The 17,082-nt window shown below is 41.1% G+C and overlaps 1 protein-coding gene across 2 annotated transcripts; it reads right to left on the bottom strand.

Moving 5' to 3' along the window:
- Positions 1 to 1,515: 1,515 nt before the first annotated feature.
- Positions 1,516 to 15,631, bottom strand: tsc22d4 (TSC22 domain family member 4). Of its 2 annotated transcripts, none has more exons than XM_080792196.1 (5): positions 15,513 to 15,631; positions 11,226 to 11,754; positions 5,501 to 5,580; positions 2,134 to 2,185; positions 1,516 to 1,691 (listed from the first exon to the last, which is right to left on the bottom strand). In XM_080792196.1, exons 2-5 carry the CDS (start codon positions 11,751 to 11,753, stop codon positions 1,560 to 1,562), a joined length of 792 nt encoding a protein of 263 aa, XP_080648322.1. In that variant the 5' UTR covers position 11,754; positions 15,513 to 15,631; the 3' UTR covers positions 1,516 to 1,559. The 2 variants fall into 2 exon arrangements, with proteins under 2 accessions (XP_080648322.1, XP_080648321.1); XM_080792195.1 differs by lacking the exon at positions 15,513 to 15,631 and adding an exon at positions 13,137 to 13,335.
- Positions 15,632 to 17,082: the final 1,451 nt, after the last annotated feature.

The following is a 17,082-nucleotide window of genomic DNA, read 5'->3' as shown; positions in this document are numbered from 1 at the left end:
ATGAAAATGTATTTTAGCGGTTTAATAAAATAATAAAAAAATCATTTTTTGAACTTAAGTTGTATGAAATACTTGCCATTAATATAGTGGTTGCAACTATACAAGACACCCATGAACCAAAGAAAATGTTTGGTGGGTGACACTGACCAGGCGGGGTCTGGGGGACGTATCAATCACACTGACCGAGGCGGGGTCTGGGGGACATGTATCAATCACACTCCCACCAGAATCCACTGACCAAGCGGGGGTCTGGGGGACTTGTATCAATCACACTGACCAAGCGGGGGTCTGGGGGACTTGTATCAATCACACTGACCAAGCGGGGGTCTGGGGGACTTGTATCAATCACACTGACCAAGCGGGGTCTGGAGGACTTGTATCAATCACACTGACCAAGCGGGGGTCTGGGGGACTTGTATCAATCACACTGACCAAGCGGGGGTCTGGGGGACTTGTATCAATCACACTGACCAAGCGGGGGTCTGGGGGACTTGTATCAATCACACTCCCACCAGAATCCTGGAAATTACATACTTTGCTAAGTACAGTAAGCCTACAGAAATTGATTTGACGACTGAAGCAATAAAAGAGCCATCTTAATAACCACAATTATTACTTTATAATTGCATTCAAATACAATTTAGATGGAAACATGAGTGTATGTGTACACAACTGTACACTGTATGTGGGACTGGTGTTAATCCAGACACAATATGCATAAAGCAAGAGTAAAAAAGTAACATTCCAGAAGCAGGAGAAAACAAGAGGCTGTTTGTAATAACAGGTCTAAGATTATCACCAGAAATGACCCCGCCCCTCCCCCCAACCAACACTTGCATTACCACTCGTATACATGTATGATGTTTTGCATTATTATTGTTTATCTTTAAATTCATCGATTACACAGGACCGTAATGGAAACAAGCCCCGGGCTTATTGGGTTGTCCCAAATTAAAAAAATTAAACAGACTGGCCTGTGGTGGTCCATTTGGATCAATGACGCTGATGCAGGGTGTAGTTACAGAGACTGTCCAGCAGGCGTCACCATTGTTCTACATACTGAAGAGTGAATGCAATAGTAGAACACAGGAAATCTGCTTGAAGGATCTTATTTGATAATATAGATACAATATAAGGTTCTTGCAGACAAAAAATATTAATGTTTTACATTTTGTAGAAACAAAAACAAAAGAAAACATATCCAATAGTAAAGTGCAGTATTAAATGGATGCTCTCATTTACATTTACTTTAACAGCAAAACCAACCTAATAATTATTCATAGTAAAATGTAAAAAAAAACTAAACCAAATATTCTGCTTGTTTTCACAGTGTTGTCAAATGAAATCAAATATATTATATTAAATCACTTACCGGTATTCACCACAAAACTAAACTTATTGATCACATAGTAAACATATTCATTGATTGACTGAATACTTCATTAACAGTTTGCTAGGACAGACAGGCACATTAGAAGTACAGTATAATAAGAGTGTGTGTGTGTGTGTGTGTGTGTGTGTGTGTGTGTGTGTGTGTGTGTGTGTGTGTGTGTCTGTGGTCAGTGTAGACGTCTAAGGATATAGTTCTCTCGCTCTAGTTCATCATTTCTTTCCTGAAGTTCTTTGATCTGTTCTCTGAGCATTTCCACCTCTTCTCTGACTGCAGTCTGGAGGTGACTTTTAACTAAGTCCTGCAAACAAGAAATATATTAATAATAATACTAACTAGAAATGCACTCTGTCGAGGTGCCAACTTGCGCCTTGCACACAAGTAGGCCTACTTGTGCGCAAGCAGAGCGTGCAAGTACTGCTACGTACTAACTAGTGTCTATTACAACTGCTGTTCTAAATCCTTTAGACCCGTTGTCAACAGCCAATAAGGGACCACCATTCTTACCCCGACATACATACATACATACATACATACATACATACATACCCAGTCAATCACCAAACGTACCTTAGTTACGTCATCAAGAACGGTGGTCCCCTATTGGCCGACGGACAACACCAACATGTGCAGCCAATTACAGTACTTACTTGCGCGCTCTGCTTGCGCAAGTAAAAATAATAAAATAAAAAATAAGCGAGTCATATTCAAATAAAATACACACAATTTACACTAACACTTACCATGGCCTGTTCGATCTTGTTGTCAATGGCAACCATGCTGCTACCGGCATCACTGTAACACACACACAAACAACGTTACGTGAGTTAGCGCCAACACATGCACTGTCAACGCGGTGTCCACAACATGGAATGAGCGGGTTCATTTGGCTACACTAGTCCCAAAGTTACATTACTGTGACAGTGCAATGACCTATGATTGCCGATGATCTATCTATCTATCTAATATAATACCATTCATTTTGTGCCCAAGTTCAACCCAACTTCCCAAGATCATCCGTTAACAATTCCCTCCCAATCAATGTGATCCATTATATTGCATTACCCACACTGTACATAATTTCCTGTTCATATATTAGAACGGGTAAGGCCCTAGTATACATAAATTCATGAATCCACTTGCTGACCGGCTGTCGATATTGAGCAATTTGTTTTATAGGGGATTATATGTGACCATACCATTAATATCAATTGATCAAAACAATTGACAGCATTTCATCATGCTTTAGGTAGCATGTGACATGTCAAACTAGGTGGTTTTCATGATTCTGAATCCATTCCAAGCATTTGTTTTGCACAAAAAACACTCCTTGGGCTAAAAATGGGACAGAGCCATCATCTCAAATGTGATGAGGTTAGCACATTTTGGCCCAAGGAGTGTTTGTGCAAAACTAATGCTTTGTATGGATTCAGAATCATGAAACCCCCCTAGTTTGACATGTCACGACACAAGCTACATAAGGCATAATGACATTTAGAAAACATTGCCTTATTGTATGGTCACATATAATCCCCTATAAAACAAAAAGCTCAATGCTGACAGCCGGTCAGCAAGTGGATTCATGAATGTATGTACAATATACTGTAGAGATTTTAATTTAAAAAAAAAAAGTTATATACCAAATTTCCCACTTTAAACAAAAGAAACCCGTTGGCTGCCGGACTATTTCACAAACTCATGTCCTCATGATACAAAACGCATGTCACTCATGTCACATTCACAAGTAGCTGCGGCATGCCCCGCCATATATGGCAGCAGAGACTACTATACACTACTATTGGTTTAACCCTGTAAGACCCTTTTCGGTAACATTTCTATATTAATTAATTACTTAATTATTATACTTTTTTTCTGTTCTTTTTTCACCTAAACGTCATCAGTGATGTTCATTGCAATGCCATTGCAATGCCATTGGTCATGATATTTGCATATAAATACCCCCCACAGAGGCTGAAATTCACACAAATTAAAAAATTCTGGACTCTTTTTTTGTGATCATTAGAATGTCTAGAACATGTTTTATTCATTATTGTGAAAGATATCCCCCAAATGTAAATTATTAATTTATTATATTATATCATTATTATAAATGTGCATAAAATCTTTTATTTTTTACATATTTTTTCCTAGTTCTAGTAGTACAAAGTAGTAGTAAGGTTAAGTAGAAATATATCCAGGTCTTACAGGGTTAAAAGTATTGAGTGATTTTATGATATCATGAACCATCCACAGCATCTCAAGGTCACCTGAGAAAGGTTTCCTTTCTGTTCTTACGATCACAACTGTTCGTTTGTATGTTCCACATTATCTGAACAAACTCCTAGAATCACAAACTAAAAATCCTAAACAAACTGCAGGTCTCTCTCTCTCTGGTTGCTATGAAGTCTAAAAATATACACAGAGAGAGAGAGAGAGAGAGAGAGAGAGGCTCATTTAACAGTGTCTGAATAGTTCCTCTATTCTCTCCACAACGCTAAATGAGCAAGAACAGAGCCGTGTGTGTGTGTGTGTGCGCGAGCGCATGCTTAGCTCACACCAGCCTGACACACACTCACACAGGCACTCTAAATACCACAACAATACAAGTAACGTAAGTGCGCACACGCACACACAGGTTCATAGAGTTGGTGTGTAAACAGCTTACCGATTAATTGAGTTAGGTTATTTCTGTTCTGAATATAATATGAACTGAAATCATTATGTTTCGTTTTATGAAGGGACCAAGTACGTCCCAAAGGGATGTTGGTACCTAATTGTTTTTGTCTTTTTTGTCTTCTGCCAAAAATAACAGTTCTGGCTGAACCAGTCGGTTTTCGCGAAACGCAGGAATCTGGTAGAGGGCAATGCCAAATGGTGACTAAGCGAAGCCCATTACCATTGGCCAAAGGGTGGCGCTATAGGACTCAATTGAGAATGCAAACTTTTATCTAATATATTTTTTATCCCACGATTTTGTAACCCATTTTTCACCCCTGTGTCAATCATCTAATGTGATCCTGGGCTCTACACACCCTCCACCAACCTGGGGAGAGCAACGGACTTAACTCATGCTTCCTTCATGCTTGAGTGTCCAAGTTGCTCCTTTACACCTGACAGGGGGGAGTTTCCCTGGTTGGACGTAGCGCGTGGAAGGAACACGTTATTCCAACCAGTTCCTTTCCCCTCCATCAGGCGCCCCGGCTGGCCTGGGGGAGGCAGTTTAGAGACCAGGATTACTGCATGTTTTTGTGAGGGTACCTACCCTAGGGGACACAGGGAGAACATGCAAAACTCATGCCTCATTTGGCATAACTCATGCCTCATTTGGCCAAAAGTCATGGCACTTGTTTCCACATGTTCCTTGACTCATGGGGAACACATCTGTCACTTTGACCAGTAAGCTCAGATATTCCACCAGCAGTTTGAAAAATGCTTATACCCGATTATCTGCCCTGATTATTGAGCAACTTGCATGAAAAAGTTCTACACACAATCTATGGACCATTATCTGAAATCCCAGTTGAAGAGAAGTTTGTACATGAACACATGAACAGTGGACACTGTAGAAATGGATAATGACATGCCCAAAACGTGGACACACATACATATACTGAATGGTGTTACTGTTTACAATGAAACAAGTGATTGTGTTCAGCTAGCTTAGTCATTACAGCTCTTGACTTTGGAGTTTAGACCACAAGGTCATGGGTTCCAATCTGGGTACCGACAACTCAGTGTACAGTATATGAGTCTTCAAGAACCCTGCCCCCCCCCCCCCCCCACCCCCCCACCCACAACCACACCCACACCCACACACACACACACACACAATAAAAACTGACCCTGGCACAATAACATGGTCTTCTTTTTCTCAAATTCAGTCTTTAGTTCAGTTTATATGGCAAATTGTGCATATTGTTCTTATTGCTAATTGCCTTCTTTCTTGGTTCTTTCAGCTATATTTCATCTTAAAATTCAATTTGATGTTTTTACTAGTTTCGTTTTATGCATCGTAATGTCATTCTATAATTGTGTTTCCTTGGCTTGATATCCTTTGCATACATCTGTGTGCATGTGCGCATGCGCATGTGCGCGTGCATGAGCATGTACCTGTCTTCTGGTAGAGTGAAAACGGTTGGATTCAGGATGGGTTGTGAGACACCTGGAGAGACAGACAGTCTGAGGACAGACTAGACAGACAGACAGACAGACAGACAGACAGACAGACAGACAGACAATACTAATTTAGAGTTTATCCAAACATCACATAAATCAGTACACATTATCTCTATAGTCATGTGATCAAGACTGATCCATCCTAATTTTTCATATTCCATCCTGATTGGCACATTCTGAACATTGTGCCCACGATGACCTACCTGACCTGGTGGAGACCTGTTCTCCTAGGATAACCTACCTGACCTGGTGGAGACCTGTGCTCCTATAGGATAACCTACCTGACTTGGTGGAGACCTGTGCTCCTATAGGATAAGCTACCTGACCTGGTGGAGACCTGTGCTCCTATATGATAACCTACCTGACCTGGTGGAGACCTGTGCTCTATGATATCTTACCTGACCTGGTGGAGACCTGTGCTCCTGTATTTGTTTTTGGATAGCATGTGATTCTGCATAAGGCACCACCATTGTTGTGTCAACTATCAGGAGATTGTAAAGGAATAGCTGGGAGCAGATTCGTAAGAAATCACCACGTTTTTTAATTTTGGCAAGGTGTTAGGTATGGGTATAAGGTTTTCAAAAAACTGTGCAGACTCAAATATTAGATACGTATAGCTATGATCTTGAAAACCTCCTTTCTGGTTGTTCGTTTTTCCTAAGATTTTAGTATGTTATTTAGCACACCCAATAGTAACAGAATATATTTTATCAATTATTTTGGTTTACAACCATAATAATTGAGTCTGTGTAAACAGACCACTAGGGGGCGGGCGCTCCCAATACGTTTGCACAGCTTTTTGAAATCATTATACCCGCTTTCAGTAAAGCGGGCCTTGCCATGCCAAATATACCCTTCTAGAAATGGGCCTGTCACGCTCGTTACATCTGGGAATGGCTACAAGCCTATCTACACAATAAGAACTGTGTGGACTCGTGGGGCTGCTCACCAAATTCACTATGGGCACTGGTAACCGGTAATAAAGATAAGATTCATAGGGAGATACGAGGCAATCCAATTATCTATAATTCTATCAGAGTGTGACGACAGATTAACATCCACGTAGGGAGAGGAGACCAAAGGCCATTGCTAATACCAATCTCTAGCAACCATGAATTTGGACCTGGGCGCAGTTCGGCCATCTTTAAGACCTGGCACTCACTAGGGCTTCGTGTATTGGGGGATCTGTTTAGAGATGGTGTTCTGATGTCGTTTCAACAATTGCAGACACAGTTTAACCTCCCCAGATAACTTTTTTTTGGGTTTCCTGCAAATATGACATTTTATTAACTCACTACAGCTGCCAACGCCACTGGGCTCCCTTTACAGTAAAACAGAGAATTTCTTATGCAACCTTAGTAAGGTATCACATTTCATTTCATCGTTTTACTCACTGCTGTACTCACTGGACTCCCAGGAGATATCATCACTCCGTAAACGGGAGAGATTTTAACAATGAATATATTGAAGATGACTGGCAAGAGGCCATTGACTCAGTTAAAAAGGTTTATACCTGTAACACCTCACACCTCACACCATCACACCTGTGTTACTAAACAAAATGTACTATCACTACTTTTGGGAATGTAAGTGGATATCCAGGTTCTGTGGCCAAGTGGCACGTGAGTTAAGCGACATTTTAAAGGTGAAAATAAAGAAGGATCCGGGAGCTTACTGGGACTCCCGTCAAAAGAAATTAATTTGACACCCTTCCAATTCAAATATTTGATAAACTTCTTATGTTGAACCTTATGTTGCATTTAATTTAAAAAGAGGACAGAGGTCCCTCTGTGCCCAGTTAAGATCTGGTGCTTTACCTCTGGCAGTTGAGGTGGGCAGATATACTGGCATTCCTGAGGAGCAGTGACTGTGTGCTCTTTGTGACCTGGGAGTTGTAGAGGATGAGTTTCATTTTGTTTTCTATTGTCCACTATACCATGATTTAAGAAACTTTTTATTTGAAAAAATTCAGGATAAGAACCCAGATCTGTTTTGGATGTCTGAGTGTTTTATGTTAAATTGGTTGTTCAGTAATGAAGTTTTTGTTTTTGGAAAATTCATAGAGAAGGCATGGCAGTTACGTTGGAGAACGATGTATCCATGAGTAACTGTCTATTTGTGTATATGTATCATTATATATGTACAATTTTGTGAGTGTCTTGTAAGCCCGTGCGGGCTGGGCATCTTATGATGTAGGACACTTTAATAAAAACTCTATCTATCTATCCATCTACTTTCAGCCCGGAAATGCATTTTGATAAACTGGATTAAGGATAAGCCCCCAACTATACAAAATGTGGTATAGAGAGATCTTCGGTGTGCTACCCCATGAAAGACTCTGTGCAATGCATAGAGGCAACGACGCTTCCTTTCAGGTGGTGTGGGCCCCATTATTAGACTAGGAGACCTAGGATAGAAAAAAATTGGAAAAAACTGTACGTCTAATTGTCTACATGCACGAGTAACGTGCACATGCACGAGGCATGTGCAATACTGTGGCTGTCTTGGTTTGCTTTCCTTTTTGCTTGTTATTTTTTCCTGCCAGTCAGATTGGTAAAGTATGTCTTTTGTAAAGGTTTGTAAAGTAAGTAACTGTACGTGATTTTTTTTAAACCAATACAAATATATATATTTAAAAATTGAAATCATTATACCCATAGCCAGGGTTGGGAAGTAACGGATTACATGTAATGCCGTTACGTAATCAGAGTAAAAAACAGTAACTAACGTTTTAGAGTACATTTTAAAATGTGTAATCTGGATTACAATAACGGGCGTATAGTAACGGGGGTTACAGCAGGCTTGATTACAATCTCCCCTTCGCCTCCTCAATTTTAGGGCTTCAAATAAGTCAAAACACCAAACAAACAATTAAAAAATCAAGTCTTAATAGTATGCATGAATGGCACGCTGTGTGTGTGTTGCTGCTGCTGCCCACTGCGCAGTGAACACAGGCCTGCGCGGCTCGGCTCCAACACAAGCAGAGCAAGAGTTTTCCCCGCCGTCAGACTCCTCCGTCCCGACCCATATTATATTATATTGAATTATATTGTGTGATCTGTAACCAGCGGACAATGAATGATCTGTAGGCTACTGTCTGTACGCGGGGACAGAGAGAGGAGAGGAGGCGCTGAGGTGGGGTGGACTGTGGAGCGGCAGAAGTGCTCTGGGTGAGATTCGGACGGAGAGTTAGTGGAAAAATTATAAGACACCGTTCAAATGACCCGGCCTTTAACACTAGTAGTAGTAGACTCTCTAAAAAATATCTCTATGGTCATAAAAATAACACGCAGCAGGGTGTAATCAGCCCTCAACAGCGCTCGCGCGTGTGTGTGTGTGTGTGTGTGTGTGTGAGTGCGCGCACCTATCTGTCTGCCTGACTGCCTGCCTGCCTGTGATAACTTGTGTGTTATGCCAGTTTTTTTCTTTTTTTTAATCAATATCATTTTGTAGCCTTCACTGCCCGACAGTAGGGCAGCTTTGGCTAGGGCCTACATATATTCTTTATATTTGCATATATATTATTATGATTTGGAATGAATTTGCCTTTTGTGTGGTGACTGTATTTGAACATGAATCATAATGGTGGTACTTGAGAGCAAAATATTTTCTTAGGTGGTTCTGCCTGTTGTAAAAAGGGTGAGAACCACTGATTTAACCATATTTATGTTGTCGTTTTCTTAATTCCATAGGATCAACATTCTTGTCTGGTTATCAATGGTAAAATGTGATTCATCCAATTAAATATAGTTTTGCTTAAAAGTAATCCAAGTAGTATCTCCATTTTTCACTTCCGAACCGATACGGTAGCAATGGCATCAATACCGATTCGATACAGATACCGATATTTTATGTTTTTGGTCAAATAAATTATTCAAATACAAAGTTGTTTTTATAAAAAATAAAAAAAAGCAAACAAAAACAAATAAAAAACTCCCTTTGGGATTAATAAAGTGACAACTTTTACAATATGTCCATCCATCACTATTATACCAAATAATTCCTTATTTATTTACATATTAAGACCTGTTTAGGGTGTGTTTTAGCTGGGTTTTCGCCTAGAAGACACTATGGATATCTGGGACACTGTTGTATGAAGTGAACTGTCAAGAGACTGACGTTCACACATGTTCAGGGACAACATGGCAGGTCAAGACTGTGCATGCGTTAATTGTGTTAAAATATTTTAATTCATTAACGCAATTGATTAACGCCCAGTGATGTAAATAAGTTTTCAATTTAATGAGTCCCGGGATGCAGGGATGGTCTTTTAGATGAGTCCCAGGGACATTTTATGAGTCCCACTTCAACGACGTTAGGAGTCATATTTTGCCATTTTTACAAATTGCAGCATTTAACTCCCATTTCATTTTATATGGTTATAATGTGGTTATATTCATTTAGAAAATAGAAGAAATGATTATTATAATTAAAGCTTGTATTTGAGCGTTTGATCTGTCATTTTCTCTGCAGTCCAATCCGATTCGATCTATGTTTTTTGGTTGATATCGGGCCGATATCCGATCTGAAGATTGGATCGCAGCATCCACAGCTTCAAAATAAATTAATCACGATTAATCACCATTCGAACTATTTAGTTATACACATATATACACACACACGTTGCTGCGAGCTATTGTTAAAAGCCCATAGAACCACAGAGTAGGGCTGTTTGATTGTTTTTGGTAAAATCAATGACCGTATTCAAATATATTGTTTTTATAAAAATAAAAAAATGCAAACCAAAACAAATAAAGAAATCCCTTTGGGATTAATAAAGTGACAACTTTTACATGATGTCCATCCATCACCACAAAATAATTTCTTATTTATTTATTTTACATTTTGGAGGGGAAAAAGCCAATTTAACACTGAGGTGCCCACTCTTCCTGCACCTTTTTGCAATGTGAAATGCCGCCGAATCAGTAGGCCTAATCCTTTCCCACTTTGCTAATATGCCCATATATGCTGATACTGTAATAATAGATCTTTTCAACTCGTGAAAGCTGAAATGCTTTTGTTGTGAAGGCAAAAGTTTCTAAACGTCTCACATCCTGCATATTTCTGCGTACCTGCAAATAGCCGATCTACAAGCTCACAATGCGTTCCGGATGTGACGTGTTGTGAGCTTACAGATCAACCATTCTTAGCATGCAACACATCGTACGACGAAGCACAAGTAAGGCTTCACTTCAATCACTTGAGAGCTGTGTTTTGTTGGCCGAGGTGATGTTACACAGCGCTACTCGGCGCAAAAATAATAGGCTATGGGAAGCTAGTTTTGGGTGGCAGCGTGGCACGTTGTGTTTAATCAATCAACATCAAGTTTACCTCAGTGTATTTGGGTCGGGAATGCAATTTGCTGCCAGGAGTCGGGACTCCTGCCAGTGTTTTTTCCGCTACATATTAAGACCTGTTGAGGGGGTTTTCGCCTAGAAGACTCTATGGAAATATGGGACACTGTTGTATGAAGTGAACTGTCAAGAGACTGACGTTCACACATGTTCAGGGACAACATTGTGGGTCAAGACTGCACATGAGTTAATTGTGATTGATTAACGCAGCGTTACGCCATTAACGCGATAATTTTGACCGCCTTTATTATTTGTCAAATGTATTCATTATATTATTATTGATAAACAACATTTGTCATATTTACCCTTCCTGCAGAATCAACGTCCAATCGGAGAGGAGGGGCGGAGTGTAAATGCTGCACTCTGATAGGTTGCTTGCTTTCCTGGTCGGCGGGGGGAGCAGGCGGGCCCTCTCGTCTGATTGGCTGACTCGCCAACAGGTGGGAGGCGCCATGAGAGTGCACGTGATGATGCCCTCCCGCCTCTTGCCCAAGCCCGGCCCCATCCCCCCCTTCTCTATCCAACCGACCAATGGCGTCCAGGGATTCCATGGAGTGGGCGTGTCTCATGGTGTCCATCAAACGCCTAAACCCCACCCTCTCCTCACGCTCCAGGAAGTCCATACATGTCCATCGCCCCCGGCGATAGGGCTGCCCCCGCCCAGCGGCCAATCGGATGACTCGAAACCTGGAAGACGCATCATGGGAGCTGGACTTCCTTATAAGGGAAGGTGTGGTCGGCTGGGATGAGCTTCCCCGAGAGCTGGGCGCAGATTGGCTGTAGTCTGATGATGTCACACTGGTGATCTGGAAGCTACGCCTCTTTTTACTCATCCTGCACACAGATACACACACACACACACAAACACACACACACACACACACACACACACACACACACACACACACACACACACACACACACACACACACACACACACACACACACACACACACACACACACACACACACACACACACACACACACACACACACACACACACACACACACACACACACACACACACACACACACACACACACGTTATTTGTTCTGAATATAACATAATATGAACTGAAATCATTATGCTTTGTTTTAGTCATCTTAAAGTCACCTTAGAATTCTATTTGATGTTTTTACTAGTTTCATGCATCGTGAATGTCATTCTATAATTGTGTGCTCCTGACACAACCAGCTAACTCCATTGGACCCTCAAAGTGTAGGCTATGCTAAAGCAGCTAACTCCACCACCTCTCTCCCTCTCATCCAACTAATTGACAATACAGTATATAGAGTCAAAATACCAACTGTTGGTGGATAAACCCAGGCTTGTTTCCATTCCATGCCAGCTTGGAAAATCCACAATGGCAGACATTGTAAACAAAGTGGAAATGCAAATGTGGAACTGAAAGGTCCTACAACATGAATGAGGGGATATGGGACCATACAAGGTTAGATTACATCATGTCATGTGACATGGACGGGTTAAGGTTAGATCTGACCATACGTTTAGATGCGTGGTTTTCAACCAGTGGTCCTTCAGGTGGTTCCCAGTGGTCCCCTGCAGCTAAATGATGGAGTTGGTAACCAAATGTATACATCTTTAACTCTTGAGAGCGCAGAATGAAACCAAATGGACCCTCGTGGGTCCATTTGTTTTCATTTGACGCTCTCAAGAGTTAAATTATTGTTCAAGATCTGCATTACTTTACATAGAAGACCACATTACATAGAAGTCTGAATTGATTTTTTGATCAACATTTTGCTGTTATTTCTCCTATGGTACCACATAAACAGAATTATGGACAAAATTAAATGTAATCCAACAATATAAAAAAATCTTTGGTTTTGAGTCTGTGAGTCTAAATGTCATCAAATGGTGGTCTGTGGCTCAAATGCTGAATACATAATAGACCCTGATATGAAAAAGGTTGAAAACCACTGGTTTAGATCACAGACATTCTACCCTAAGCCTTGGTTGTAATGTGTTAAATGTGTTAAATGTCACTGCCTGCTGCACTTTCCAGTAAAATGTTACATTTGTAACATTCTGTGGCGTTGCCCAACTGTAGATTTACGCTTTATGGTTTCACAACTTTGTTAGCACACACACACGCAGGCAGGCACACGCACACACGCAGGCAGGCACACACACGCGCGCACGCACACACACACGCAGGCAGGCACACACACACATGCACACGCACGCACTGACCTGCAGTGTGTAGTTTGACGATGTCTCAAAGTCAAACAATCAGTTCTCTATTGAAGACTGTCTGTCTGTCTGTCTGCATCCAGTGATGTCACCGAGTGAACAAGTCCACAACTGTCAGTCTCGTCAGAACTCTCTCTCTCTCACACCATGTTCTCTTTTCTTCCCGTTTTCTCTCGTTCTCTCCCTTCTTGTCTCTCTCTCTCTCTCTCTCTCCCCCTCCCACTCTCTCTCACCACTAGTTGTAATTAAACAGTTTGTCAACAATTCTCTCTCTCTCTCTCTCTCTCTCTCTCTCTCTGAGAGGACGCCACACCCCTCTGTGATGTGATGATTCCATTGTGACACCTAGAGGCAGCCTTCAGTCAGTGCAGCTGTCAGATAATACAGAAATCTTTGTACCAACATTACAATAAAGTAGGCTATTACCAAGGCTAAAACTCACTACTAATTAACTACGTTTGACCGCCAGCAATCTATCACGCATTGCCAATGTTTTATCGCGTGCAACCCTTATTTTGAAGAGCCAAATATACATAACCGGATGTTACAATGACAAGATGCTGTTTGTGGTGTCTTGACCGGTTGTTGTTTTTTCGGTCGGTGGTGAAAAAGCTCGACAGAAACGACATTCATTGCACCGATTTGGAGATACAGGCCATTGGATGCACGGCGCACGCGCATCTTCAAAATGGCCACGGCCACTGTCCCACTTTGACTGTTACGCTAACGAGAGGCAGCTAACGATTCGATCCGAACAAAACATGGATTAAATAATATAAACCCCGGAAAACGTAGGCTACGGTTCTGGCGGTCTGCACGACTAATTTAATCCTACGGTTACTAACTAACTACTAACTAACACATTACCATGGCAATGGTGGTGATCTGCCTGTGATCTTCCGGTCTATTATTTGAGGAAATAATCCAGTGTTTACTTGAGGTGAGGACATGAAGAATGCATAGGTAGCTACATATAGGCTAGTAAATTACTAGCCTATATGTTTTCATTCTGGGCTTGCAGATCTGCCATCTTCGGTGCGTGAAACCGCCACGCGACAAAGAACAAAACAGGCATGTAGCTTGCGGTATACCTAAAAACAACGATAAGTAACTAGGCCTACTTCCTGGGGCTGGCAGTGGGATTTAAAAAATAAAACACCTAATATGATTAGCCTCCTTGAATGAGATTGTATTTTGGAGTTACTATACTTGGAAGTCAGTCCATAACACATCTTTAATTACTAGCAGTCGGTAAACACGCACAGAACAGTCACCGCTCTCCTGTCATTAATAGCCTTCTTTATTACAACCAAGGGTGCACACTTGTTTCTTATGGCCAGCTTTGTCTGTTTGTGTGATTTTTAGTGATGATTTGATTGGCTGAGCACCCCAATAGTGATGATTTGATTGGCTGAGCAAAGTATGTATTGAGGATTATAAATTGTGAGGGGAGAAGTGAATATGCCAATTGTGATTGGCCGGAATGACAGAAAAGTGAAGACACCAATTGTGATTCGCCGGAATGTGATGATTTATGATGATAAAAGCGCCCGTTTTTTATATAGCTTTTAGATCTGCTATTATATTATAAAACATACGTAACTCGACTTCATCCCATTATCTGGGAGAACAATGTGATGCGTTGCCTGTCGTTGATCATTTGTTTATTGGCTCGTTCACCATCATAAGAAAATGAATTATTAATTTTAATCAGAGTGAATAAATACTTTAATATTAAATAACTACTGTAAATGTAAACGCTGACTCAGTATACAAACGAACGGTCCTGTCTGTTTGAAGATAGTTAATTTCAAGTAAAACAGACTTCGCTTATCCAGGGTGAATGCGCCTGGCGTCCCTACATAATAATACTAATTATTATAATATATTATTTTATTACATATATTAATTATTATATTATTCATATAAAAAACGTCTTACATAATGCAATGTGAATAGGTCTATAGTGAGCAGAGATCCAACAGTATGGACTCATTTGACCTTATGGTAGCGAGACATAGACACTGTTAGAGCGAGACCAGACCTATGAGAATACAGGCTCTGACCTAGTAGTGTGGTACGATGCATGAAAAAACAGCTCCCGTAGGACTTTTGTGCTAAAATAGATTTTTTTTCTTGGTTCTTTAGAGTCCAAAGTATGAGAAAAATAACGGGGTTCAATTTGGCCGGACCCCCACCCCCTTCTGGGGGCTCATCTATTTTGGGACCTCCCAGAACAGTACGCCATCCAGTTAATGTCCAATTTTCATAATATTAGAGTTGTTTTGTATGTTAAAAACATTCCGCGTGGATTTCTTACACTTTTAAAGTGGCCAGTAGAATCTTTTCTGATTTTTGGTAGGGGTGTTTCCTCACCTGGGACCACTGACCAGCTGTGCCTCCACTGTCACCCAGAAGAATGAAGAGGGTGCTGTTCTCCGGAAAGGAGCTGATCAGAGAATCTAGTTCTTTCAGGAAGTTCCCTGCAAGAGTCCCTGGGGGGCGATAGAGCACAATGAGGGTGAGAGGGACCGGTTGTGTTATTGAAATAGCATGAAATTCACATGTGGAGAGAGAGCTGAGAGAGACAGGGGGTGGTACAGTAGACCTGTACCACCCCCTGTACCTGTTGGGCGGGACTGTGGGTGAATTTGTGTGAAACAGAGAGGGCAGCAGCCAGGGGTAGCAACCAGGGAATTCAATGGAATACTGAGAGAAGGGACCAGTCCAATGATCTACAAATACAAGTCGCTACACACTACGAAATGGGAGGACAGTCACACAACATGTGAGTCACACAAAAAGGCACCAGATGTCGTTCCTCCCGAGAGCATACAAGCTTTACCAGAAGTAAAGTAATAGAAACTTTTTAGCGTTGTTTGATAGTTGATTATTATTATAGAACATCATAATTCATATTGTTATGCAATGTTTTTCAAATAAAACTTGAACTTGAAGGCTGGGTGAACAAGCTGGATATATGGTTTGAGGGATTTCTGTGACGGGAGTAGTGGTGTCTGGGGCGACAGGAAGAGGACAGGATAGGGATGGTGGGAAAACACATTGTACACAGATATTAAAATATAATAGTAATAAGGTAATAATAATAAGATTGATACAAACCCTGGGAAGCAGCCTCCTTCACTGGATGTTTGGATGTCCAGGTCTTTGGGTTGGGCACTAGGCTATTAGTCAGCCTGTGTGTGCCAAGGGTCAACCAAACGTGTGCCAAGTCTAGTATAGGCATTAGGACAGGGTAAAAAACAGACAGGGAGGAAGGACAAAAGAACTAAGAGCAGAGATAGGTTTAGAGTAGAACAAAAAGGACATTTTAAGAGCAAGTGCAAAACGATCAGAGTGTTTTTACCTGTTGTTCCAGAGTAAAATAACAGCTGAGCTGTTTTCAGGGCTTAGACAAACCGTGAGCGACTGAGTCAGAGATATGGAGGCACTTAAACTACGGCTTGAAACCTTAAGTTATGCCTGGAGCAAGTAGGTGGAGTAAAGTGACCACTTAAGCTGTGAGCGGTCCACCTGGTCTGCCTGCTGCTCGTGAAATGGTCAGATCAAAAGAATCGCCTCCAAACGGTGTGCAAAACACCAAGTCTAGATGTTAGCACAAAGTGAAAAACATCCAGAGTAGAAAGAAAGAACAGAATACTAGCACAGAGTGAGAACGCAGACAGATGAAAGAAAAGCATAACTAGTTAGTAGAACTATAAAAAAAAAGTAGGGAAAACAGAACAATAAGTAGAGCAAAAAGGCAAAAATGTGAGAGCAGTTAACACCTTAACTGCTAAATTAATAGATATTTTTTAAATATATTTTTACAATTTTCCCCTTCGATGTGGGGTCCTTGTTCATGTTTTATCTCCTGTGATCAGCACCTCGCCACTACTGGTGTGCGCTCCTACGTTTCCGTTTGTTCTATTACTCATGTCAACAT

This window comes from Protomyctophum bolini, assembly GCF_963924005.1.
Source record: "Protomyctophum bolini genome assembly, chromosome: 20".
NCBI lineage: Eukaryota > Metazoa > Chordata > Actinopteri > Myctophiformes > Myctophidae > Protomyctophum > Protomyctophum bolini.
The sequence above is the reverse complement of the archived record's forward strand: the minus strand, read 5'-3'. Positions and strand labels throughout refer to the sequence as shown.

Coding starts and splice junctions, on each gene's coding strand:
- tsc22d4 (XM_080792196.1), bottom strand. CDS start 11,753: ATGAGTAAAAAGAGGCGTAGCTTCCAGATCACCAGTGTGACATCATCA. Junction 2,186..5,500: donor TTCACTCTACCAGAAGACAG/GTACATGCTCAT, acceptor TGTGTGTTACAG/TGATGCCGGTAGCAGCATGG. Junction 1,692..2,133: donor ACAAGATCGAACAGGCCATG/GTAAGTGTTAGT, acceptor TCTTGTTTGCAG/GACTTAGTTAAAAGTCACCT.